At 48.6% G+C, this 27,967-nt stretch overlaps 1 protein-coding gene across 1 annotated transcript; it reads right to left on the bottom strand.

Moving 5' to 3' along the window:
* Nucleotides 1–118: 118 nt before the first annotated feature.
* On the bottom strand, nt 119–27,880 carry ninl (ninein-like). The gene is given in 33 exon segments (XM_069177184.1): nt 119–989; nt 2,158–2,271; nt 2,363–2,599; nt 2,686–2,757; nt 2,856–2,978; nt 4,631–4,777; nt 6,685–6,801; nt 6,908–7,075; nt 7,177–7,246; nt 7,327–7,431; nt 8,078–9,361; nt 9,947–10,084; nt 10,175–10,299; nt 12,326–12,406; nt 12,659–12,792; nt 13,032–13,097; nt 13,588–13,735; nt 17,625–17,711; nt 18,129–18,239; nt 18,402–18,576; nt 18,671–18,811; nt 19,080–19,216; nt 19,299–19,475; nt 20,715–20,916; nt 21,311–21,353; nt 21,355–21,457; nt 22,245–22,315; nt 22,317–22,346; nt 22,476–22,539; nt 23,582–23,766; nt 23,995–24,091; nt 24,262–24,494; nt 27,750–27,880. Coding segments are annotated over 32 exon segments (5,127 nt in total). The 5' UTR covers nt 24,445–24,494; nt 27,750–27,880; the 3' UTR covers nt 119–797.
* Between the last annotated feature and the right edge of the window lie 87 nt (nt 27,881–27,967).

The following is a 27,967-nucleotide window of genomic DNA, read 5'->3' as shown; positions in this document are numbered from 1 at the left end:
GAGGACGCAAAGTGATACGAAGATAATTTAATGTGATTGTCATGGTGACCGTCCCGGTCTTTGGTTCGTGTTACCTGAACAGGTGGGAAATAGAACAGAGCAGAGAGGAGCAGGTCTCTCTGATCAGGACACTTTTATTATTTCATTGATATATAACCGGACTCGACCGTCACAAAAATAAAAGTCATTTCAACAATGAATGTAAAAATATAAAAGAAAACATCAGGTTACATAATACTGAAAAACTTGTTTCTGTGAAGCAGCGAACACAGAACACCTGCTGAACAGGTGAGAAGGGGGATGACTCAGCTGAAAGGCCACGCCCACAACCTACTGAACCACCTCCACCTGAAAACTCAGCATGAAGAATTCCTCAATAACCTTTACGTGAAGAATGTGTCTCCATGGAGCTAACCGTTTCCCTCCCCTCCCAGTCTTTGTGCTAAGCTACGCTAGCTTCACCTTGGACATCTGTCCATATCCTTGTTGAAGCTGCTTCATTTCGGGTTCAGACTGTTGCCGTGACAATCAGTTGATTAATTGATCAAACAGGAAATTAATCAGCAGCTACTCTGATAATCAAACGATTATTTACTTATTTTTCAAAATAAAATGTGAAACATTTTCTGTGTCGTTTTTAAAAACAGAAAATGTTTTTAAAGAACTGATCGTTGGCTGATCAGAGTATTTGTTGATCAATCAGCTGACCCCTCGTGACCCCTCTGGTTCTCCGATCAGCTGATCCGACAGACCGATCAGAACCAGACATCAGAACCCGACCTCGGAGCAGCAGCCGGTTATGTGGCGAGCGCGGCGGGGACGATGTCCCTCAGCAGCTGATTGAGAGCACGGATCTTGTCCTCCAGCAGGACGTTCTTCTTCTCTGCGTGTTTCTGCCGCTGCTCGGTGACCTGCAGCGCCGCCATCAGCGCAGAGTTCTCTCCGTACACGTCCTTCAGCAGCGCGCTGCTCCGGCTGTTCTTGGAGAGCTGCAGGAAACATGACACATCAGTCAGAGCGCCGCACTCACTGGTGGACGGCGGGGGACCTTGGGAGAGGTTGGGGGATGTTGGGGGACGGCGGGGGACATTGGGGGATGGCAGGGGACGGTTGGAGAGGTTGGGGGATGTTGGGGTACGTTGGGAGAGGTTGGGGGGCGGAGGTTGGGAGAGGTTGGGGGATGTTGGGGGACGTTGGGAGAGGTTGAGGGACGGCGGGGGACATTGGGGGATGACGGGGGACGTTGGGGGATGGCAGGGGACGGTTGGAGAGATTGGGGGACGTTGGGAGAGGTTGGGGGACGACGGGGGACGTTGGGGGATGGCAGGGGACGTTGGGAGAGGTTGGGGGATGGCGGGGGATGTTGGGGGATGGCAGGGGACGGTTGGAGAGGTTGGGGGATGGCGGGGGATGTTGGGGGATGGCGGGGGATGTTGGGGGATGGCAGGGGACGGTTGGAGAGGTTGGGGGATGTTGGGGACGTTGGGAGAGGTTGAGGGACGGCGGGGGACGTTGGGGGATGGCAGGGGACGGTTGGAGAGGTCGGGGGACGTTGGGGCACAGCGGGGGACGTTGGGGGATGGCAGGGGACGGTTGGAGAGGTTGGGGGACGTTGGGAGAGGTTGGGGGACGTTGGGAGAGGTTGGGGGACATTAGGAGAGGTTGGGGGACGGCGGGGGATGTTGGGGGACGGTTGGAGAGGTTGGGGGAGGTTGGAAGAGGTTGGGGGATGTTGGGGGACATTGGGAGAGGTTGAGGGACGGCGGGGGATGTTGGGGGACGATTGGAGAGGTTGGGAGAGGTTGAGGGACGGCGGGGGATGTTGGGGGACGATTGAAGAGGTTGGGGGAGTTTGGGAGAGGTTGGGGGATGTTGGGGGACGTTGGGAGAGGTTGGAGCACGGCGGGGGACGTTGGGGGATGGCTGGGGACGGTTGGAGAGGTTGGGGGACGTTGGGAGAGGTTGAGGGACGTTGGGGGATGACGGGGGACGTTGGGGGATGGCAGGGGACGGACGGTGGGAGAGGTTGGGGGACGTTGGGGGACGTTGGGGCACGGCGGGGGACGTTGGGGGATGGCAGGGGATGGTGGGAGAGGTTGGGGGACGGCGGGAGAGGTTGGGGCACGTTGGGGGACGTTGGGGGACAGTGGGACTCACCTGGTCTCGGAGCTGCTGCACATTCTCCTGCAGGAGCAGACGGACGGCCTTCAGCTGTGTCTCCTGCTCCTCCATCCTCCGCTGCAGGCTGCACATCGCCTTCTCGTACTGGTCCTGAATGCAACACAGCCCAGACCGGGGTCACAGGTCACGGCGTCTCTGAGACTAGAATAAAGACAAAGCTGACCTTTGACCCCTGACCGACCTGCTTCATGCTGATCTGGGAGCTGTTCTGCTGCGCCTGCAGCCTCAGCGCCTCCTCCAGCTGCCGACTCCTTCTCTGCTCCTCCTCCAGCTGCTGACTCCTCCACTGCTCCTCCTCCAGCCGCGCCTGCAGCACCTCCACCTGCTCTCTGCGGCCGCCCTCCCGCTGCTGCACCTCCTGCAGCTGACGCAGGTGCTGCGCCTGAACCTGGCTGAGGGCGGCGTCCGCACGCACCGCCTGCACAAGACCAGGATGTCAACCAGGAAGTTAACCAGGAAGTCAAAAAGGAAGTCAACCAGGAAGTCTGCAGTTCTGGTTCTGACCTGGTCCTGAGCCTGGGTCCGAGACGCCTCCACCTCATCCATTCGGATCTTCAGGTTCTGCTGCTCCGTCAGCTGACAGAGACACGGACCAATCAGCTTTAAGAGTCAGAGATCGGCCCCCGGCCCCGCCCTCGGCCCCGGCCCTGCCCCTCGGTCTACCTGTACGGTACCTGGTGTTGGAGCTCCTGGTTCTGGACTCTCAGTTTGTGGGTCTCCTCCTGTTCCTCCAGCACCTGACGGAGCTCCTCCTTCTCTTTTATCTGTGTGCTAAGGCCTGCCTCCAGCTCCTCCACCTGACAGGAAGTGATGATTCAATTTCAATTAAATAAAATTTTATTGAACAAACAGGTTATTTCATTAACACATTAAAGTATTTACAGCGGAACTTTACAACATTAAACAGAGAAACAATTCTACAATTCAACAATTCCCACATAAGGTAGGAGGAAAAACTCCTCTTTAACAGGAAGAAACCTCCGACAGAACCGGACTCAGAGGTGGAGAACATCTGTTAACAGAACCAGGCTCAGAGGTGGGCGGAGCATCTATTAACAGAACCAGGCTCAGAGGTGGGCGGAGCATCTGTTAACAGAACCAGGCTAAGAGGTGGGCGGAGCATCTGTTAACAGAACCAGGCTCAGAGGTGGGCGGAGCATCTGTTAACAGAACCAGGCTCAGAGGTGGGCGGAGCATCTGTTAACAGAACCAGGCTAAGAGGTGGGCGGAGCATCTGTTAACAGAACCAGGATCAGAGGTGGGCGGAGCATCTGTTAACAGAACCAGGCTCAGAGGTGGGCGGAGCATCTGTTAACAGAACCAGGATCAGAGGTGGGCGGAGCATCTGTTAACAGAACCAGGCTAAGAGGTGGGCGGAGCATCTGTTAACAGAACCAGGATCAGAGGTGGGCGGAGCATCTGTTAACAGAACCAGGCTAAGAGGTGGGCGGAGCATCTGTTAACAGAACCAGGATCAGAGGTGGGCGGAGCATCTGTTAACAGAACCAGGCTCAGAGGTGGGCGGAGCATCTGTTAACAGAACCAGGATCAGAGGTGGGCGGAGCATCTGTTAACAGAACCAGGCTAAGAGGTGGGCGGAGCATCTGTTAACAGAACCAGGATCAGAGGTGGGCGGAGCATCTATTAACAGAACCAGGATCAGAGGTGGGCGGAGCATCTGTTAACAGAACCAGGATCAGAGGTGGGCGGAGCATCTGTTAACAGAACCAGGATCAGAGGTGGGCGGAGCATCTGTTAACAGAACCAGGCTAAGAGGTGGGCGGAGCATCTGTTAACAGAACCAGGATCAGAGGTGGGCGGAGCATCTATTAACAGAACCAGGCTCAGAGGTGGGCGGAGCATCTGTTAACAGAACCAGGCTCAGAGGTGGGCGGAGCATCTGTTAACAGAACCAGGCTAAGAGGTGGGCGGAGCATCTGTTAACAGAACCAGGCTCAGAGGTGGGCGGAGCATCTGTTAACAGAACCAGGCTAAGAGGTGGGCGGAGCATCTGTTAACAGAACCAGGATCAGAGGTGGGCGGAGCATCTATTAACAGAACCAGGCTCAGAGGTGGGCGGAGCATCTGTTAACAGAACCAGGATCAGAGGTGGGCGGAGCATCTGTTAACAGAACCAGGCTAAGAGGTGGGCGGAGCATCTGTTAACAGAACCAGGCTAAGAGGTGGGCGGAGCATCTGTTAACAGAACCAGGCTCAGAGGTGGGCGGAGCATCTGTTAACAGAACCAGGCTAAGAGGTGGGCGGAGCATCTGTTAACAGAACCAGGCTCAGAGGTGGGCGGAGCATCTGTTAACAGAACCAGGCTCAGAGGTGGGCAAACATTAGATTGTTTTGGTTTCTGCTCCTGAAAAGAAACTGAGGAGGAGGAGGAGGAGGATGAAGAACATGACACATGAGATCATCATCACACCTGACAGGTTAAACTCACCTTGCTGTGTGCGTCCTGCAGATTCTTCTGCAGCTCGGTCACTTCCTGGGTGTGGCCCAGTTTCTCCTGATTGACAGATTGGAGCTGAGAGCGTAGTAGCTCCGCCTCCGACTCCAGAGACATCACACACTTCTGCAGCTTCTCCACCTGACCACAACGACAAAAGGACACACAAAGATGGTCAGCGGTCAGGTGTGTGTGTGCGGGGTGTTACGTGATGCTATCATGGTTGTGTTGTGTTGTTCTCTGTATAATATTGTAACATCTTGATGTAAAGACTTTTATGTGTTAAGTGCCATGAAATAACCTGTGTTGTGATTTGGCGCAATATAAATAAAGTTGAATTGAATTGTTTACTGTCATGTTTCCTGTTATGCTGTTTACTGTACTACATATATGTGTGTGTGTGTGTGTGTGTGTGTGTGCATGTATATATATGGATACACTGCTCCAAAAAATAAAGGGAACACTTAAACAACACATCCTAGATCTCAATGAATGAAATCTTCCAGTTCAAATCTTGATTCATTACATAGTGGAATGTGTTGAGAACAAAATAACATCAGAATGATCAATGGAAATCAGAATCATTATCCATGGAGGTCTGGATTCAGAATCATACTCAAAATAAAAGTGGAAAAATCAGATCACAGGCTGATCCAACTTCTGTGGAGATTCCTGAAGACAAGTCCAAATGAGTCTCAGTAGTGTGTGTGTCCTCCACGTGCCTGTATCACTCCCTACAACGCCTGGGCATGCTCCTGATGAGACCACGGATGTTCTCCTGAGGGATCTCCTCCCAGACCTGGATCAAAGCATCGGTCCACTCCCAGACAGTCTGCGGTGGACGTGGCGTCGGCGGACGGAACGAGACGCGATGTCCCGGATGTGCTGGATTGGATTCAGGTCTGGGGGACGGGCGGGCCGGTCCGTAGCATCGATGCCTTCATCGTGCAAGAACTGCTGACACATTCCAGCCACATGAGGCCGAGCATTGTCCTGCATCAGAAGAACCCAGGACCCGCTGCACCAGCAGATGGTCTTCAACGGGTCTGAGGATCTCATCCCGGGACCTAATGGCAGTCAGGGTACCTCTGGCTAGCACACGGAGGGCTGCGCTGCCCTCCGAAGAAACGCCTCCCCAGACCGTCGCTGACCCGCCGCCGACCCGGTCCCGCTGGAGGATGTTGCAGGCAGCAGAACGTTCTCCACGGCATCTCCAGACTCCGTCACGTCTGTCACATGTGCTCAGTGGGAACCTGCTCTCATTCGTGAAGACCACAGGACGCCGACGGAGAAGCTGCCGATCTCGGTGTTCTCCGGTAAAGTCCGGTCGCCCCGCACGGTGTTGGGCTGTGAGCACAGACCCCACTTGTGGACGTCGGGTCCTCGTACCACCCTCATGGAGTCTGTTTCTGACAGTTTGAGCAGAAACATGCACATTAGTGGCCTGCTGGAGGTCATTTTGTAGGGCTCTGGCAGCGCTCCTCCTGTTCCTCCTTGCACAAAGGAGCAGATAGCGGTCCCGCTGCCGGGTTGTTGTCCTCCTACGGCCCCCTCCATGTCTCCTGGTGGACCGGCCCGTCTCCCGGTATGTCCTCCGTCCTCTTGACACTGTGCTGACAGACACAGCAAACCTTCTTGCCACAGTGTACATTGATGTGCCATCCTGGATGAGCTGCACTACCTGAACAACTTCTGTGGGTTGGAGACACCTCATGCTCCCTCTAGTGGTGAGGACACTGGCAAAATGCAAAAGGGACCAACGATCATCCAGAAAGGACGAGGACAGAGAAACGGTCTGTGGTCACCACCTGCAGAACCGTTCCTTTATAGGGTTGTCTTGATAATTGCCTCATTTCCACCTGTTTGTTCCATTTGTACAACAGCAGGTGAAACTGATCCTCAATCAGTGTTGATCCAAACTGGACACGTTGATTTCACAGAAGTGGGATTGATTGGAGTTACGTTGAGTTGTTTAAGTGGTCCCTTTATTTTTTGGAGCAGTGTATATATGCATGCGTGCGTGCATGTGTGTATATATATGTGTGCACCTTGTCCCTGCATCCTCTCAGATCTCTCTCCATCTCCTCTCTCTCCTGCCTCCAGGCCGTCTGCTGCATCCTGTTCTCTCTCTCCTGCTGCATCGCTGCATCCTGCAGCCGCTTCACCTGCAAACACAGCAGTTCTGTCACCTGTCAAAGATCCTCTATTAACACATCTGTCACCGCGTGTCTGAAAGTCACGTGACAGGTCAGAAAGTGACGCTCCACTCACCTCAGCTCCATCCTCGTCCTGCTCCCTGGATACCATTGCCAGGCGCTCCCGCAGCATTCGGACCGACTCCTGGTCTCCACGGAGACGGGCGCTCAGCTCTGCGTTGTCATTGCTCAGCTGCAGGTTCCTGCTGCTCAGATCCAGAACCTCCTCACGGTACTTAGAGTTCTGCGGAGAAGGAGGATGAGAGGATGAAGAACCAAAAGATGTTGGTCAGGTTGCAGACTGCTCTTAAATCAGCAGTTTTTTTTAATGGAGTCTGGTCTCACCTCTTTGTGTAGCCTCTCCTCTTCCTCTCTGCTCCTCTGGTGCTCTCTCTCCATCTCCTCCTGTTTCCTCCTGAAACAGGAAGCAGCACAAGGTCTAGTTTAGGAGGAGTCGTTCAGGTGAGTCATTCAGGTGTTCAGTGATTAACTCACCTCCTCTTGGCCACCTCGTCCTCCAGGCCGTGGAGCTCCTGCTGCAGCAGGTTCAGTCTCTCCTGCAGAACGGTATTCTCTGACCGAACCTCCTCCAGCTGAGCCCTGCAGGTGAAACAGAACCAGGTCAGAACCAGTCAGACAGTCAGCTGACTGATGATCAGGGGACCAATCAGAGGTGATTTCATGATGTCATGAAGTGAACATCAGGTGACTCGATGGTTCAGGAGACCGCTGAGAGGTGGGAGGAGTCTCAGACTGACAGAGCTCCTGATTGATCGTCAGTGTCTCTAAATTTCATCCATGAGCTGTCGTCAGCTGATCGTCAGTCAATCTGTAGCTCCTCCCACTTCTCAGAGCTTCATCAGAGACATGTTGGACAAACTGGATGTCTCTACTGTCTGTGTCTACTGTCTACATTTAATCTTCATCCTGTCAGACACAGCTTCTAGTCTTGTCATCATCATCATTATCGTTTAATCAAAGATCTGAGAAGACAGACAGGAGGACAGAGACAGGAGGACAAACATGAGGACAGACATGAGGATGGAGACGTGGGTCTGTATGTCCGTCTCATGCGTGATGTCATTGGGTTAGAGATGAGATGAAGAGTTAAACATTCCACGGTCAGTCTGCAGCAGTGCATTGTGGGAATTTCATTCAGCTGTAAGGTTCTGGATCGAGCAGACGGAGGTTAGTCACAGGTCGGACCAGGTTCTGGTCCTCTGAGGACGGCTCATGCTCCACAAACCTGTGTGGACTGGCCGGGTCCATCACCTCCTCCAGATCCAGAACCAGTCTCTCCAGCTCCATCAGCTGCTGCCTCGTCTTCGTCTTCTGTCCCTCAAAGTCCACCTCCGTCCTCCTCAGCTGGTTCTGGGAGTCCTGCAGGGCCCCCTGCAGCTGGACCACCTGCTGTCTGACCAGGTCCAGCTGGTCCTGGGAGTCCTGCAGGGTCTGCTGGTCTGCCGACTCGGCCTGCAGCCGATCCACCTGGCTGGTTCTGGAGTTGAGCTGCCTGCGGAGGTCCAGGACCAGGTCTGCGGTTCCGTTGAGCTGGGAGCTGAGGTCCCGGAGGAGGTCTCTGAGGGAGGAGATCTCCTCCTCCATCTCCACGATCTGGGTGGAGAGCTGGTCGGCCAGCCGGGCGTAGGTCCGGTTCTCCTGGCCCAGACAGACCGCCTCCTCCTTCTCCTCGGCCAAACTGTACCGGAGCTGCGAGGTTCTGCTCCGCTCCTGCTCCAGATCGCCCTGCAGCGCCTCCTCGCTGCTCCTCCTGCGGTCCAGCTCCTCGAAGACGCCGTCCAGCTGCAGCTGCAGGTGGTCCACGGCCATGGCCTGGTCCTTCAGATCCTGGATCAGCCGGGCCCGGTCTGTCTTCAGGGACTCCAGTTCGGCGGTGAGCCTACAGACGGCCTCGGCCCGGCTCCTGAGCACCTCCTGCAGGTCGTCCAGCTCGGCACGGAGGGAGGCGACGGTGTGGTCTTCGGCGCGGAGCAACGCCTCCTGCTGGCTGAGGTTATCGGCCACCTCCTGCAGGTCTCCAAGCTCTGCCCTCAGCTGCGCCACCTGAGCCTGGAGCTCCTCCTCCCTGCTCCTCAGCAGCTGCAGCTCCTCCTCCAGCCGTCTGTTCAGACCCTCATGGGACTCCAGGAAGGCGATGCTCTCCTCCAGCCTGGCCTCCAACCCCGAGCACCGCCCGCGACAAGCGGCCAGCTCTGCCTCTAAACCGGCCTCTGATTGGCTGGAGGTCTGCGTGGCCTCCTGTAAACCTGCCAGCTGCTCCTTCAGGTGTCGCACCTCCTCCTCGTGCTGCTCCTCCGCCCTCTTCCTGTCAGAGGAGAACTGGGTGCAGATCCTGGCCTGCTCCTCGCCGGCCTGCTCCTCGCCGGCCTGCTCCTCGCTCTGCAGCTTCTCCCAGAATCCTCTCTGCTCCTGCAGCTGCTGGCGCTCCCGGTGGAGATGGTGGAGGAGGCGGCGCTGCGTCTCTCCGTGCTGCAGCTTCATCTGACGGAGCTGCTCCTCCGACTCCTCCCTGCTCAGATGCACAGCTTCGTTCAGCCGTCACCAGAACCTCCGGACACACGGAGGGTCCAGTTGTTCAGAGTCGGACTCACTCAGCAGGATATTAAAGATCAGAGATATAAATAATAACGGTTACCTTTGATCTGTTTACACCATCATCTGTTAGTGGGACGAGCTGCTGTGCATCATAAACATGTTCAATAATATTAATAATAATAATAAAAGTAGTAGTAGTAGTAATAATAATTATAGTAATAATAATATTAGTCATAATAAAAGTAGTAGTAGTAATAATATAGTCATAATAGTAACTATAATAATGTTATTATTAATAACATTAATAATAATAAGTAATAATAATAATAATAGTCATAGTAGTAGTATTAATAATTCTAGTAATAATAATAATTATATTAATAATAATATTATTAATAATGCTAAGTAATAATAGTTATGTAATAACAATAATATTATTAATAATAACAGTAATAATAATAAGAATTATATTAATAATAGTAAGAATATTAATAATAATAACAGTCATAACAACAACAACAAAATTCAACATTTCTGGAGCTGTGACATCATCACCCACCTGACCAGCATCACCTCCTGGTCCATCTTCAGCTTTAGCTCCGCCTCCAGCTGGTCCTTCTCGGCGCTCAGCTTCTGGACCAGGTTACCGATCTCTCTGGCGAAGTTCTGCTCCAGCTCGGCGTGCTCCCGCTGCATCCTGGGAAAACAGACGAGGTCAGAGGACCGAGACGACAGAGGAGGAGAAAAGGTCCACAGTAAAGGAACTCTGCAGCATCGTCTTCCTCACCTGCGCTCCTGCTCATGGCTCCGCCCCCCTCCTCCTGACTGGATCTGAGTGTGCAGTTTGTCCAGAGCCTCCTTCAGCTGCTGCTCCGCCTCCGACTTCTGCTCCTCCAGCTCACTGATCTCCAGCTGACGGATCACCACCACAACTTTATTCAAATATATATATATATATATATATATATATATATATATACACACATATATATCGAGATATATATATATATACAGTGAAGGAAATAATTATTTGATCTCTTGCCGATTTTGTAAGTTTGCCCACTGACAAAGAAATGAATGGTCTATAATTGTAATGGAGGTTTATTTTAATAGAGGCAATATATGTGTATATAAAAGACACCCGTCTCAACTCGTTACCTGTATAAAAGACATCCGTCTCAACTCCTTTCCTGTATAAAAGACACCCGTCTCAACTCCTTTCCTGTATAAAAGACACCCGTCTCGACTCGTTACCTGTATAAGACACCCGTCTCAACTCCTTTCCTGTATAAAAGACACCCGTCTCGACTCGTTACCTGTATGAAAGACACCTGTCTCAACTCCTTTCCTGTATAAAAGACACCCGTCTCAACTCGTCACCTGTATAAAAGACACCTGTCTCAACTTGTCACCTGTATAAAAGACACCCGTCTCAACTCCTTACCTGTATAAAAGTCCTGTCCACAGAATCAATCAATCAGATTCCAACCTGTCCACCATGGAGACCAAACAGCTGTCTCAGGACGTCAGGGACAGATCGTAGACCTGCACGAGACTGGAATGGACTACAAGACCACCAGCCAGCAGCTCGGTGAGAAGGAGACAACTGTTGGTGAGATTATTGGGAAATGGAAGAAACACTAAATGGCATGGATCTCCTCGGTCTGGATCTCCTCGGCCCGGGGCTCCACGGAGATCTGGCCTGGTGGGGTATCGGTGATCATGAGGAAGGTGAGGGATCAGCCCAGAACTACAGAGGAACTTGCTCATGATCTCCAGACAGCTGGGACCACAGTCACCATGGAAACCATCGGTAACACACGACGCCGTCATGAATTAAGATCCTGCAACGCTGCGAGGTCCCCCGGCTCAAGAAGACACATGGACAGACTCGTCTGAAGTTTACCAACGAACACCTGAAGGATTCAGAGAAGGCTTGGAGGAGGTGACGTGGTCAGAGGAGACCAACATCCAGCTCTTTGACATCAACTGGACTCACCGTGTTTGGAGGAAGAGAAACGCTGACTAGAACCTGAGAACACCGTCCCACCGTCCCCACTGTCCCCACTGTCCCACCGTCCAACATGGAGGTGGAGACATTCTGCTTTGGGGGTGTTTCTCTGCTGAGGGGACAGGACGACTTCACCACAACGAGGGGAGGAAGGACAGGGCCACGTACCGGGACATCTTGGGGGACGACCTCCTTCCCTCAGCCGGGACACTGAAGACGGGTCGTGGACGGTCTTCAGCACCACAATGACCCAAAACATACGGCGAGGCAACAAAGGAGCGGCTCAAGAAGAAGCACATGAAGGTCAAAGAGAGGTCGAGCCGGTCTCCGGACCTTCATCCCAGAGAACATCTGTGGAGGGAGCTGAAGCTTCCTGTTGCCGAGCAACAGCCTGGAAACCTGAAGGATTTGGAGGATCTGCAAAGAGGAGTGAACAACATCCCTCCTGAGATGTTCAAACCTGGAGACCAACTACCAGAAACGTCTGACCTCTGACCTCGCCAACAACGCTTTCTGCACCAAGTACTGAGTCATGTTCTGCTACGGGATCAAATACTTATTTCACACAATCAGATGCAAATCAATTTATAACTTTTATATGATATGATTTTCTGGATTTTGTTTTGATATTCTGTCTCTGTTATAATAAACCTCCATTACAATTATAGACCGTTCATTTCTTTGTCAGACGGCATACTTACAAAATCAGCAAGAGATCAAATCATTATTTCCTTCACTGTATTTATCTATCTCTGTATCTATCTCTATATACCTCTATATCTATAGCTATCTATCTCTATATATCTCTATATCTATCTCTATAGCTATCTATCTCTATATCTATATCTATAGCTATATATCTATATATATATATATATATGGACGGAGCAACAGAAGAGTTTAATTTAGTGTTTTCTGTGTTTTTACCTTGAAGGCCTGACAGATGTCTTTACGCTCAACCTCCATGTTGTTCCTCATCAGGTCCAGGCTGCGTTCATAGTAGTTCACCTGGAGGAGCAGGAGGAGGGGGCGGAGGAAGAGGAGGAGGAAAAGGAGGGGGAGAAAGAGGGAGGAAGAGGAGGAGGGAGAGGAGGAGGAGGAGGAGGAAGAGGGAGGAAGAGGAGGATGGGGAGGAGGAGCAGGAGGAAGAAGAGGAGGGAGAGGAGGAGTGGGAATGAATGAATGGATGAATAAAAACATCAAAATAAGACATTGAACATCTGTGTCGGTTCCCCCGGTTCCCATGGTTCCCACGGTTACCTGTGTCTCCAGCTGGACGTTGAGCTGCTGCAGCTCCTGGTTGTGGTTCTGTTTCAGCTGCTCCAGAGCCAGTTCTGTCTGGATGCTGACGGCGGGACCGGAGGTGGAACTGGAGACGTCCAGCGAGCCCAGAGCTGAGGGAGAGGCGGGAGACAAGGGTGAGGCTGTTTGTTTGACGGACAGGTGCCTCGGCCAATCACAGTCAACCCATCCAGAGACACAAGTGTCAGAACTGAAGCTCCTCCTCCACCACCGCCGCCTCGTCTCCTGACCTCAGGAGTCCAAAACCCAGTGGACTGAACGGTTCTGAAAGCCACCATCTTTGATCAGGTGACCCATAACAAAACCTTCAGCGTGTGCGTGTGTGTCTCACCTGCTTTATCGTCTAGCTGCAGCTTCTTTCTGACCCGTGGAGATGAGCGCTTCATGTCCGAGTCGTCTAAACGAACAAACAACAACAAAAATGTGAAATGGCAACAGGAAGGGAGACAGAAGTTCAGTGACAGACGGACAGCGACTCAGAGAGACATGACGGAGACACATCGAGGGACACCTGCAGACTGGCGGCTGTGTGTGTGTGTGTGTGTGTGTGTGTGTGGTGGGCGTGTCCTCGTTACTACCTGCTCAGGTTGAACCTGTTGATCCAGTCAGAATCTCCTGGTTCTTAACTTCCTGTTGTGTTGTTGTTGTTTGCAGCTGCTGTTTGTTTCTGATCACATCGATCAGGAGTGATACTGATTGATTGATACTGACGTTCAAATACATCCAATTGATCAATAAATCCATCTGTATATGTAAAACAGAGGAAGTGGCTCCACCTGGTGGCCGGAGCAGGTCCCTGCAGGTCAGTGTGCTCAAACAGCTGATGGGCTGTGTAGTTGTGTTGTGTAGTTCTGTTACCAGAGGTGTGTAGTGTGTAGTTCTGTTACCGGAGGTGTGTAGTGTGTAGTTGTGTTGTCTCCAGCTGCTGTCAATGCCCCCTCCTCCTCCTGCTGGTCGTCTCCACTTCCTGTTGCTCCTCTGAGTCTTCAGCAGCTCCACCTCTGAGCTCAGCTCATCGTTCCTGTCCCGCAGCTCCTGAATGCAGCACACACACACACACACACACACACACACACACACACACACACACACACACACACACACACACACACACACAGGTTGTCAGGTTGAGGACCGGTAGGAAACAATGTGCCGTTGACTTCTTTAATTATTTTACAGTCAGAAACACAAACAGAGAAAATCTCCAGACTGCAGTTTTATAACAAGATGGAGTCAAAGACACAGAGATGCAGCAGAGATGCAGCAGAGATGTCTGCTGACTGACAGCTGCTGCTGCTCACCTTGATTCTCTGTCCAACCAGCACGAGGCATTCAGGTGCACAGACAGAAAGACAGACATCAGAGCATGATGTGTTCAGGGACACAGAATATGAATGTGTACATGGAAACTGGTTTAAAGTGTTTTCAATTTGAACTAATCAGCAACCAAAAACAACCAGTCTGAAAACACACTGATCCCTTCAGAATAAAAGTCTGAGAACACATGGATCCCTTCAGAATAAAAGTCTGAAAATACACGGATCCCTTCAGAATAAAAGTCTGAAAACACATGGATCCCAGAATAAAAGATAGGTAGGTAGGTATTTACTTTATTAATCCCCGAGGGGAAATTTTTTTCGCTACAGCAGCATACAGAAGCAATAAGATAATAATAGAAATAATAGAATAAAATACTAGAATATAATATAATAATAGAAAAGCAATAAAATAGCAGTAAAAAATATAAATATAAAATGCAGTTTATACAGTACATTATATATCTATATATATTATATACAAACAAACCAAGAACACAGTCAACAGTGTTATTGTACTGTGATGGATTTTGCCAGAGGTGAGTTATTGTACAGTCTTATTGCAGTGGACAGGAATGATCTCCTGTATCAGGAATGATCTCCTGTATCTGGAACGATTTCCTGTATCAGGAATGATCTCCTGTATCTGGAATGATCTCCTGTATCAGGAATGATCTCCTGTATCTGTCCTTGTGACAGCGGAGCTGGAGGAATCTTTTAGAGAAAGTGCTCCGCTGTCCCTGCAGCAGGTGGTGGAGAGGGTGGTCAGGATTATCCAATATGGACAATAGTTTCCTCAGCGTCCTCCTCTCCACCACCTTTTCCAGGCTGTCCAGTTTGTAGCCGATGATGGAGCCGGCCTTCTTAACCAGTTTGTTAAGTCTGTTGGTGTCACCGGCTCCAATGCTGCTCCCCCAGCAGACCCCAGTGAAGTACAATGCACTGGCCACAACAGATGGTAGAACATCTCCAACATCTCGCTGCACACATTGAAGGATCGAAGTTTCCTCAAGAAAAAGAGTCGACTCATCACCTTCTTGTAGACAGCGTTGATGTTGGTCTTCCAGTTCAGTCTGTTGTCATGGAGACACCAGGTACTTGTACTCCTCAACCATGTCCACCTCCTCTCCCAGAACTCTCAGCGGTTGTGGAGCCGTCGTCTTCCTCCTGAAGTCGACCACCATCTCTCTGGTCTTGGCCACGTTCAGGAGGAGGTGATTTCTACCCGCCCACTCCACAAAGTCCTCCACTACTGCCCTGTACTCGTCCTCCCGTCCATCCCTTATACATCCTACCACTGCAGAGTCATCAGAGAACTTCTGCAGATGTCTTGACTCTGAGTTGTTCTGGAAGTCAGTGGTGTATAAGGTGAACAGGAAGGAGACAGAACAGTTCCCTGTGGAGCTCCAGTACCACTGACCACCGTATCAGACAGCACACTGCCCAGACGGACAAACTGTGGTCTGCCTGTCAGGTAGTCAGTGATCCAGGAGACGGTGGACGTGTCCACCCCCACCACCCGCAGCTTCTCACTCAGCAGCAGTGGTTGGATGGTGTTGAATGCACTGGAGAAATCAAAGAAAGTGATTCTCACAGAGTCACCGGTTCCATCCAGGTGAGACTGAGCTCGTTGCAGCAGGTAGATGATGGCATCGTCCACTCCCACATGAGGCTGGTACGCAAATTGTAGAGGGTCCAGAGAAGATTTCACCAGCGGTCTGAGGTGGGCCAAGACCAGCCTCTCCAGCACCTTCATCACATGAGATGTGAGGGCAACCGGTCGGTAGTCGTTGAGGCCAGATGGAGTCGTCTTCTTGGGGACAGGAACCAGGCAGGACGTCTTCCACAGCACCGGGACTTCCTCCTGCTTCAGACTCAGGTTGAAGAGGTGTTGTAGGACCTCAGCCAGCTGGACGGTGCAGGTCTTCAGGACCATGGGGCCGATGGCGTCAGGTCCTGCAGCCTTGCGCTGGTGGATTCTCTCCAGCTGTCTCCTAACCTGGCCAGTCGTCACAGAGAGGAGGGTGAGCGGGGTGTGTGTGTGTGTGTGTGTGGAGGGGGGGGGGGGGGGGGGATCAAGGTGTCGATGGAGGAAGAGCCCTTTGAGATTGAGGGCTCTATGCAGTTCACCAGGGGGTGCAGAGGGGGGAGGGGGGGAGGCAGCAGAGTTGTTTGGGAGGTGTGGAGGAGACAGATGAGGGTGGTGAACTAAACCTGTTGAAGAAACAGTTTCGTTCATTTGACCTCTCCAGGTTCCCCCTGGTTGTTCCTCTCCAGGTTCCCCCTGGTTGTTCCTCTCCAGGTTCCCCCTGGTTGTCTCTCTCCAGGTTCCCCCTGGTTTCTCCTCTCCAGGTTCCCCCTGTTTGTTCCTCTCCAGGTTCCCCCTGGTTGTCTCTCTCCAGGTTCCCCCTGGTTTCTCCTCTCCAGGTTCCCCCTGGTTGTTCCTCTCCAGGTTCCCCCTGGTTGTCTCTCTCCAGGTTCCCCCTGGTTGCTCCTCTCCAGGGAGCCCCCTGGTTTCTCCTCTCCAGGGAGCCCCCTGGTTTCTCCTCTCCAGGTTCCCCCTGGTTGTCTCTCTCTCCCCTTGAACCCAGTAATCTCCTTCATACCGGTCCACACCTCCCTCACGTTGTTCTGCTGGAGTTTGGCCTCCAGCTTCCTCCTGTAGGAGTCCTTGCACTCCCTGAGCTTCTCCTTCAGGTGGCGCTGCACTCTCCTGAGCTCCTCCCTGTCCCCAGACCTGAAGGCTGCTTTCTTCTTATTAAGAAGAACTTTCAGGTCACTGGTGATCCACAGCTTATTGTTGGGGAAGCAGTGTCCAGTCCAGGATGGTACGGTGGTGTGTTCACAGAATTTAATGTATTCTGTGATACAGTCCGTCCTGCTGTTGATGTCCTCCCCATGTGGTCCACACAGCACATTCCAGTCCGTGGACTCAAAGCAGTCCTGCAGGGCGTCTTTAGCCTCCTGTGTCCACCTCCTCACAGTCCTGGTGGTCACAGGCTGCCTCTGCACCAGGGGGACATACCTGGGAGTCAGCAGGACCAGGTTGTGGTCTGATCTACCAAAGGGGGGGAAGGGCAGTAGTACTGTATGCATCCATGGCATTAGCATACAGTAAGTCCAGAGTTTTATTGTTCCGTGTGGGGCAGTTAACATACTGGTGCAAAGTTGGCAGAACTTTATCCAGACTGGTTAAAGTCTCCAGTAACTAACAAAAATGCACCGGGATGCTTAGTCTGAATCCAGGAGACGTCTGAAAGACTAAAGACTAAAAGTCTGAAAACACACGTACCCCTTCAGAATAAAAGTCTGAAAACACACAGGATACCTTCAGAATAAAAGTCTGAAAACACAGAATACCTTCAGAATAAAAGTCTGAAAACACACTGATCTCTTCAGAATAAAATTCTGAAAACACACTGATCTCTTCAGAATAAAAGTCTGAAAACACACTGATCCCTTCAGAATAAAAGTCTGAAAACACACTGATCTCTTCAGAATAAAAGTCTAAAAACACACTGATCTCTTCAGAACAAAAGTCTGAAAACACTCGTCAGAATAAAGCGACAATAAAACCCACATTGATCTCTTCAGAATAAAAGCCTTACCCTGCACTGCAGCTCGTAATCTTTGACGATCTCTGTGAATCGCTCCTCCTGACACAGACCAGCGCCAGCCGGGTCCAAGCTGCCGAACTGTCAATCAAAACAAAACAGCTGTTAAACAATCAATGAATCAATCCTTCAACTGAAGCTGCAGCTGATTTAAAATAACAAATAAAGACCAATAGACAGAACAGAGATGTTAAGAATGAAGTGAAGTCACAGAGAAAACTTTCATTAATGATTCAGCAGCTACAAGGAAGAGGGTTACCCAACACCTACACACACACACACACACACACACACACACACACACACACACACACACACACACACACACACACACACACACACACACAGGTGTTAAGATTAAATTTGACTTTATTAATCCCACAGTGGGGAAATTCGGTAACAACAGGTGTGGACAGGTGTGGACATGCCACAGTGTGATCAGATCAGCCTCACAGACTCAGGTGTGGTACTGACAGGTGTCCAGGTGTGTGATCTTACCTTGTCATGCAGCAGGTGGTCCAGGTCACTCTGCAGTCGGTTCACGGAGCTCTGGGCTTCAGTCAGCTGCAGCCGGGCAGCGTTAAACTCCTCCTCCAGCCGGCTGTTCTCCTGAAACACAGCACAGCTCTCAGTACCTGAGGGGGGCGGAGTTATCTGACCGGCAGGTAGAGAGCAGGGAGCTCCGCAGAGAGAAACGAGATTCTGACAGACTTTAAGCAGGTTAATAATCAGAAACAGGAGGAGGCAGGTTTCCCTCTGCAGGTAACTCACCTGTCTGGTGCTGCACAGCTCCTCCTGAAGCCCCGCCTCCTGCGCTCTGAGCAGCTGCAGCTGCTCCTGCAGTGCACTGTGCTCTCTCTCCTCCTGCTGCAGCAGCGCCTCGCTCTCCTGCTCCGACTGACTGCGTAGAGCCGCCAGCCTATCACGGAAGTCCTGCTCCAGGTCCCTGCCAATCAGAGAGCGGCCCGTCAGCGCCACGGCCCAACCCGTCTCTGTACCCGTCTCTGTACCCGGTCAGTGTAACGAGAGGTGAGACTGACCTGATCCGGGTCTGGTTGAGCGTCTCCATGGTGACATGGCGGTCGTCAACCTCTCTGATCAGCTGCAGGTTCCTTTGATCCGCCTGTTCCAGGTCCGCACGCATCTTATCACGCTGCCTGCACGCCTCCTCCACCTCCTCTCTGAGGAGGTGGAGGAAGTGGGGGTAGGAAAGGTTGAGGAGGTGGAGAAGGAGGAGGAAGTGGAGGTGGAGGAAGTGGGGAAGGAGGAGGACATGTAACACTGTTTCCAGTCTAAGCGTGGTGATGACTGAACACTTATTATTGATCCATTAGATGATGATAATAATGATAATAATTAGATAATGATCTAGATTATGGTCTAGAATATAAACAGACCACTTCAGAAGAAGCCCATTGAACAGGAAACAGGAAGTTGTGTGACACCTACTGCAGGTGCTGGATCTCAGTCTTGTAGGAAATGAGCGCCGCCTGGTGGATCCCGTTCCCACTGACCAGCAGCTCGTTGTCCAGAGCCAGAGTCAGATCGACCAGACTGAGACGCTCCTCCAGGGGGAAGTCCAGAGTCTGGACACAGAGACACGTTCATTCATTCATTCTTCCATCCGGTCCATACCTACCTGCATACCCCGGTCTGGTTCATACTGACCTGCAGGATGTCCCGGCTGTTCCGGATCCCCTCCTCGGTCCAAACAGAGACCACCCTCTCCGGACTGGTACATCCCGACCCGTCGTCCAGCCGGCTGAGGACTCTATGTCCCATGGTGGCCGTCAGCAGGGACGGAGACGTGGACCGGACCGACATCTCCTCTGGGACCGCTGGAAACTGCATGGACCAGCAGACACGGGGGACAGGTAGAGAGACAGGGGACAGTTAGAGGACATACAGAGGACAGTTAGAGGACAGAGGACCATTAAGAGGACAGACAGAGGACAGACAGAGGACCGTTAAGGAGGACAGACAGAGGATAGTTTAGAGGACAGACAGAGGACCGTTAACAGGACAGACAGAGAACAGTTAGAGGACAGCTAGAGGACAGACAACATGAGTCTCCAGAGAAACAGGTCTCATGTCTGCAGGAACAAACATTCTGGTGGAACTTTAATCTGATTAAATCTGAGACCACAAACTGCAGAGCACGTGAACCTGAGGTCAAAGGTCACCGTCCTGAGTCCCAGGAACACAGTTCAGAGAGGAGTTAAACATGTTCATAACCGAGATTCAGAAACTCTTCGGTTTCATTCATGAACTTTAATCACTTTTAATTTCTTAGTAATTTAAAATTTATTTAAATTTTCTTCCTGTGGTTCCTCGTTAAAGCTGGAAATAATTAGTGTTTGTTTGAAATTGTTTAAAACCAGGTTCAAAACCACATCTGAAACCAGTTGAAACCAGGTCCAACCGCAGTCCTAAACCAAGTCAGTCCTAAACCAGGGATAACCTCAGTCCTAAACAAGGTCTAACCTCAGTTATAAACCAGGTCAGTTATACACCAGGTTTAACCTCAGTCCTAATCCAGGTCTAACATCAGTCCTAAACCAGGTCAGTTCTAAACAAGGTCTAACCTTAGTCCTAAACCAGGTCAGTCCTAAACCAGGTCTAACCTAAGTCATAAACCAGGTCAGTCCTAAACCAGGTCTAACCTAAGTCCTAAACCAGGTCCAACCTCAGTCCTAAACCAGGTCCAACCTCAGTCCTAAACCAGGTCTAACCTCAGGTCCTAATCCTGGTCTAACCTCAGTCCTAAACCAGGTCAGTCCTAAACCAGGTCTAACCTCAGTCCTAAACCAGGTCAGTTATACACCAGGTCTAACCTCAGTCCTAAACTAGGTCAGTTCTAAACTAGGTCTAACCTTAGTCCTAAACCAGGTCTGACCTCAGTCCTAAACCAGGTCTAACCTCAGTCCTAAACCAGGTCTAAACTCAGTCCTAAACCAGGTCCAACCTCAGTCCTAAACCAGGTCCAACCTCAGTCCTAAACCAGGTCCAACCTCAGTCCTAAACCAGGTTTGAACTCCTTTTAAAGAACCGGCTAGTTCTGGTTCTGCTGAGTTGTTGGATCACCTGAGTGTAGCAGGAAGTTCTCCTCCTGTCCGTCCTCACCCATGTTAACAGACCGCAGCCAGACATCAGGCCGGATGTGCAGTACATCACCTCCACATCACCTCCACCTCTCCTCCACCTGTCTGACCAGCTCCACCTGCAGCACCTGTCCGAGACCATGCAGCCTGATTGGCCTGATGATTGACAGCTGCAGCAGAAGCTCCTGATTGGTCAGGAAGAGGTGGTGCGTTCAGGAGCAGCTGGTAAACTAACAGCTGGACATCATGACAAGTCTTTATTGATCTTTTCAATTCCTGACAGGATCTTGATATGAAAAGTAAACTTTATCATTCTACAGAGAAACTGATCAATGCTCTGCAGCTGATCGATCAGCTGATCAATGTTTATAGAGAAGTCAGTCTGTTGATCAGGACTGTTGAATATTGTAATGAGAAGCTTCTTTAATGTGAACAGAGGAAACATGTTCAACCCATCGATCGATGTATTGACAACGACCACCGAGCTGATGACATCACACACCTACTCCTCACCTGTTCTACCTCCGCAGGGCAGTACTGCAGGATTCTGAGTATCGCAGTGTGTCCTGTGTGTCTCACCTTGTGCGGCGCCCTCTGCAGGTCTGCTGATTGAATGGGGGTGGAGCATAGGATGGGGGCAGAGCCACAGAGAACTCTCCTGAACTCGATGATGCTGATTCTGCCGTCCAGGTCGGCGTGCAGCTTCCTGAGCAGCTCATCTACGTCCTGCCAACACGGAAGCAGACATGAAGACATGAGGAGATGAAGACATGAAGAGATGAAGACATGAAGAGATGAAGACATAAAGAGATGAAGAGATGAAGACATGAAGAGATGAAGACATGAAGAGATGAAGACAAACATGAAGAGATGAAGACATAAAGAGATGAAGACATGAAGAGATGAAGACAAACATTAAGAGATGAAAACAAACATGAAGAGATGAAGACATGAAGAGATGAAGACAAACATGAAGACATAAAGAGATGAAGAGATGAAGACATGAAGAGATGAAGACAAACATTAAGAGATGAAGACATGAAGAGATGAAGACAAACATGAAGAGATGAAAACATGAAGAGATGAAGACAAACATGAAGAGATGAAGACATGAAGAGATGAAGACAAACATGAAGAGATGAAGAGATGAAGACAGACATGAAGAGATGAAGAGATGAAGACAGACATGAAGAGATGAAGACAAACATGAAGAGATGAAGACAAACATGAAGAGATGAAGACATGAAGACAAAATGAAGAGATGAAGACATGAAGAGATGAAGACAAACATGAAGAGATGAAGACATGAATATATGAAAAGATGAAGACAAACATGAAGAGATGAAGACATGAAGAGATGAAGAGATGAACACATGAAGACAAACATGAAGAGATGAAGAGATGAAGACATGAAGAGATGAAGACAAACATGAAGAGATGAAGACATGAAGAGATGAAGACAAACATGAAGAGATGAAGAGACAGGTGAACATCTGCTCAGGTGTAGCCTTACCTCAGTGTGGAGGTGCTGCAGAGTCAGGTGATCACATGCTGCCGTCAGGACACGCCCCCCCCCTTCCTCCTCCGCCCAGCTCCGCCCCCTCCAGCTGATGACCTGCACACAGTGTTTTAAAGGCCCACTGACTGGGTTGTGGAGCATTCAGCCTCAGCGGATGAAGCCCATTAATGGAGCTGAGAGCTGAACACCAGCTGATCACTACACGTGTTTATTTTAAACCAGTACCTTTAGACTGAAAGGGTGTCTGCAGGTCCTTCTGACTTCCTGTCTCGTCGTCAGACTTCAGACTCTGCAGAGGAAACATAGAGGTCAGAGGTCAGTTCAACTAGCAGCAGGCTGGAGAGGGTGTGTGTGTGTGTCAATGATTATGGTGATGATGATGATAGTGATGATGATGATGATGATGAAGAGGATGGTGATAATGATGATGATGACTAAGAGGATAATGATGAGGATGATGATGTGGTAATGAATGATGATGGTGGTAATGATGATGATGATGATGATGATGATGATGATGATGATGATGATAATGATGGTAATGAAGATGATGATAATAATAATGATAATGATGATGAGGATGATGGTGATGATGGTAATGATGATGATGATGATAATGACGAGAATGATGAGGATGATGGTAATGATGATGATGGTGGTAATGATGATGGTGATGATGATGATGATGCAGATAATGATGATGGTGGTAATGATGATGATGATGAGGATGAGGATGATGATGATAATGATGGTAATGAAGATGATGATAATAATAATGATAATGATGATGAGGATGATGGTGATGATGGTAATGATGATGATGGTGATGATGATAATGACGAGAATGATGAGGATGATGGTAATGATGATGATGGTGGTAATGATGATGACAATGATGATGACGATGAGGATGGTGGTGATGATGATGATAATGGTGATGAGGATGGTGATGATGAAGAGCAGTAGTACTGTATCCCTCCATGTATCAGCAGTAGATCAGTGAGTTGTTAAAGAGGCTCCAGACTGAGAAACGGCAGCAGACACATTCCTCTCCATCCACTTCCTGAAAAACCTCCACCCTCAGAGGTCAGAGGTGTCTGGATCAATTTTCTATCTGGTTTCTTCTTTGGAGAGTTTTAAAATCATTTGTGGACGCAGCGATGAACTGTGTTCACAGACGATGGTTTTCACAAGTGTTCCAGAGCCCATGCAGTGATTTCCACTCCACAAAGATCACGACCATCTGAACGTCGATACTCAGAGGAGGAGCAGGAAGTCGACTTGTGGAAATAAATAAAACAAACATGGAGGAGAGGGAGTGAGTGTCTCACCTCGACACTCTCCAGAGACGTGGCCCGTCTCAGTTTGGCCCTGCGTCCGGCAGCCGGTGAGTCGGACGCTTCGGTTCTGGACGGACGAGAGTCCTCCAAGGCGTCCGGCTGGCTGTCGGGACGAGAGCGCCGGCCGTAATGCTTCGCCCCCTTCACGAACTTCGGCTTCACCTCCTCGGGAACGACTGAGGGAGGAAGAGGAAACATCTGCATATATACTGATACAACCTCAGCAGCTCAGAGAGGCTCCTCCCCCTTGATGTCTCCTCCCCCTGATGTCTCACCTGGACTCTCTGTCTCCTCCCCCTCCCTGACACCTACCCCTAATGTCTCACCTAGACCCCCCCGACTCCTCCCCCTGGTGTCTCACCTGGACTCCTACCCGTCCCTGACTCCTCCCCCTGGTGTCTCACCTGGCTCCAGGTAGCTGCTGTCGTCCTCTGAGGTGCTGAAGTCCAGAGAGCGAGACAGGACGTCCACGAATCCTTCTTTGAACTTGTCAAAGTCCACCTGAGGACACACACACACACACACACACACACATAATTCACTTTATTAATTCTAGTAAACAAACAGCTGATCAATAAATCAGCTCATTGATAACCTGCTGGATGTTCTTCCTCCCTGCAGCTTGTGTAGAGTGTGTAGTTAGGTTGTGTAGAGTGTGTAAAGTGTGTTACCTGTGTGTGTGCCCCCCCCCCCAGCAGTGTGTCCAGCAGTGTGTCCAGTTGTGCGTCCAGCTGCAGTTTCCTGCAGAGCTCCGTCAGCTCGTCTCGGTCCAGGAAGCCGCTGGCTGTCGTGTCGCAGCTGTCGAACTCCGCCTTCAGCTGGGCGACGTAGCGGCTTTGCTCCGCCTCCTCCATCGCAACACATGACGCTGCCACACCTGCAGAGAAAGCACAGGTACGTACACCTGGAGGAAACAACAGGGGTTGACATCAGGTGTGACATCAGTGGAGTCACATGACAGGAAACAACTTCAGATCAGATCTCATTGATGAATGACAGAAGTTTAAACAAGAAGCTACTGACATGATTACAAACATGGTCATATATATTGATATTAAACGTGTTGATTTTAAACATGTTTACGTGTTGATTTAAAACATGTTTACATGTTGATTTTAAACGTGTCTACTTGTTGATTTTAAACGTGTCTACTTGTTGATTTTAAACATGTTTACGTGTTGATTTTAAACGTGTTTTACGTGTTGATTTTAGACATGTTTACGTGTTGATTTTACACGTGTTTTAAGTATTGATTTTAAACATGTTTACGTGATTTTAAACGTGTCTACTTGTTGATTTTAAACGTGTTTTACGTGTTGATTTTAGACATGTTTACGTGTTGATTTTACACGTGTTTTAAGTATTGATTTTAAACATGTTTACGTGATTTTAAACGTGTCTACTTGTTGATTTGAACGTGTCTACTTGTTGATTTGAAACGTGTCTACCTGTTGATTTTAAACATGTTTACGTGTTGATTTTAAACGTGTTTTACGTGTTGATTTTAGACATGTTTACGTGTTGATTTTACACGTGTTTTAAGTGTTGATTTTAAACATGTTTACATGTTGATTTTAAACGTGTCTACTTGTTGATTTTAAACGTGTCTACTTGTTGATTTTAAACGTGTCTACTTGTTGATTTTAAACAGGTTTTACGTGTTGATTTTAAACAGGTTTTACGTGTTGATTTTAAACATGTTTACATGTTGATTTTAAACGTGTCTACTTGATGATTTTAAGTGTCTACTCGTTGATTTTACACGTTCTTACGTGTTGATTTTACATGTGTTTTAAGTGTTGATTTTAAACATGTTTACATGTTGATTTTAAACATGTTTAAGTGTTGATTTTAATCATGTTTACGTGTTGATTTTAAACGTGTTTTACGTTTTGATTTTAAACATGTTTACGTGTTGATTTTAAATATGTTTGCATGTTGATTTTAAACATGTTTACGTGTTGATTTTACACGTTCTTACGTGTTGATTTTAAATGTTCTTACGAGTTGATTTTACACGTTCTTACGTGTTGATTTTACACGTTCTTACGTGTTGATTTTACACGTTCTTACGTGTTGATTTTACATGTGTTTTAAGTGTTGATTTTAAACATGTTTACGTGTTGATTTTAAATATGCTTGCATGTTGATTTTAAACATGTTTACGTGTTGATTTTACACGTTCTTACGTGTTGATTTTAAACGTTCTTACGAGTTGATTTTACACGTTCTTACGTGTTGATTTTACATGTGTTTTAAGTGTTGATTTTAAACATGTTTACGTGTTGATTTTAAATATGTTTGCATGTTGATTTTAAACATGTTTACGTGTTGATTTTACACGTTCTTACGAGTTGATTTTACACGTTCTTATGTGTTGATTTTACATGTGTTTTAAGTATTGATTTTAAACATGTTTACGTGTTGATTTTAAACGTTCTTACGAGTTGATTTTACACGTTCTTACTTGTTGATTTTACACGTTCTTACGTGTTGATTTTACATGTTTTAAGTGTTGATTTTAAACATGTTTACGTGTTGATTTTACACATTCTTACGTGTTGATTTTAAATGTTTGCATGTTGATTTTAAACATGTTTACGTGTTGATTTTACACGTTCTTACGAGTTGATTTTACACGTGTTTTAAGTGTTGATTTTAAACATGTTTACGTGTTGATTTTACACATTCTTACGTGTTGATTGTAAACATGTTTACGTGTTGATTTTAAATATGTTTGCATGTTGATTTTAAACATGTTTACGTGTTGATTTTACACGTTCTTACGAGTTGATTTTACACGTGTTTTAAGTGTTGATTTTAAACATGTTTACGTGTTGATTTTACACATTCTTACGTGTTGATTTTAAACATGTTTACGTGTTGATTTTAAATATGTTTGCATGTTGATTTTAAACATGTTTACGTGTTGATTTTAAATATGTTTGCATGTTGATTTTAAACATGTTTACGTGTTGATTTTAAACGTTCTTACGAGTTGATTTTACACGTTCTTACGTGTTGATTTTACGTGTTTTAAGTGTTGGATTTTAAACATGTTTACGTGTTGATTTTACACATTCTTACGTGTTGATTTTAAACGTGTTTACGTGTTAATTTTAAACGTTCTTACGTGTTGATTTTAAACGTGTTTACATGTTAAACCCTCAGTCTTCAGACATGTTAATAAATCACTGCAATGATTCTTCTTCTGTGGTGGATTTTAATTATACATGTTCCAGATCTCTGAGATCTGTTTCCTGGAACTGGTGACGCTCATCATGCCGATGAAGATGGGCTGTTTAGTCAACATGTTGAACACGTGACCCTCTGTGGCCGCGCCCCCTCCTCTTTTCTCTCTTATATAATCAGTAATCATCTCCCTGAATGTCCCACCATCATCTTCATCATCTTCCGCTGCTCTTTATCACTTCTGATCATGAGATATGTTTCCAAGTGTTCATCTCTCACCTGTCAGTCACAATTAAAACATTCTCCGCCATAACCAGGTCACAGAGCTGCAGCTGTCAATCAATGACCTGATCAGATGATTGACAGAAATGGTTTCAGTCATTTGTCAGGCAGGAATGTCAGGAATTCAATGACAGCTGCTCCCGTTCTGATGAGTCTGTCAATTATTTCATTGATTTAATTACTGATCAAACAACATGGACGACAAAGTGGTTTTAATGTGAAATATGAGGTGATTCAGTGAAAGTAAAACACTTTATTTACCATCTGAAAGCAGAAGATCTTCTCATTTAAACGTCTTCTATACAAGTAAAATGATTGTTGTGATGTTTGTTGATTCTGTATGAGAGATGATTTTTTTACGTTTTAATGTTAAATCGGAGGTGTTCGTGGCCACTAAAAGAACTTCTGGAAATGTAAACACGAACGTTGACGGAGACCCTCTCGGCTCCGTCCGGAGAGTCTCGCGAGCTGAAGAAGCTTCACCATGGGAACGGAGGCGCGAGCCGCGGGGACAAAAGGCTGGCGGCGCGAAGTGACCACAACAACGGAAGAATAAAACACATAAAAAGTCTTTCTGCGCCATTTTATACGACCGTTAAACTCCCGCTTACTAACGGAAAGTCTGCCCGGTAACGTCCACCGGCAGAAGTAAACGGTACAGGTTAGTTACGGTAGTTCGTCTTACCGCGGGAAAAGTTGTCTCCTCCGTCTCCTCCGGTTCTCTCCGGTAAAAACTTCACGTTTCCTCCATGAAGGTTCTCCCGGAACGCCGCCGTTAAACTACCGACGTGAAGCGAGAGTAACGGTTCAGCAGTCTGGCACCGAGCGACCGACGGACACGACCGACAATCGGAGAAACCACGGACAACATACGGAGAACTTCCGGTCTGGTTTCACAATAAA

The sequence above is a fragment of the Embiotoca jacksoni genome, unplaced genomic scaffold, assembly GCF_022577435.1.
Source record: "Embiotoca jacksoni isolate LCO1_2020_lvr unplaced genomic scaffold, fEmbJac1.0.p SCAF_70, whole genome shotgun sequence".
NCBI classification, from domain to species: Eukaryota; Metazoa; Chordata; class Actinopteri; family Embiotocidae; genus Embiotoca; species Embiotoca jacksoni.
Note: the sequence above shows the minus strand (reverse complement) of the source record. Positions and strands in the feature narration are given on the sequence as shown.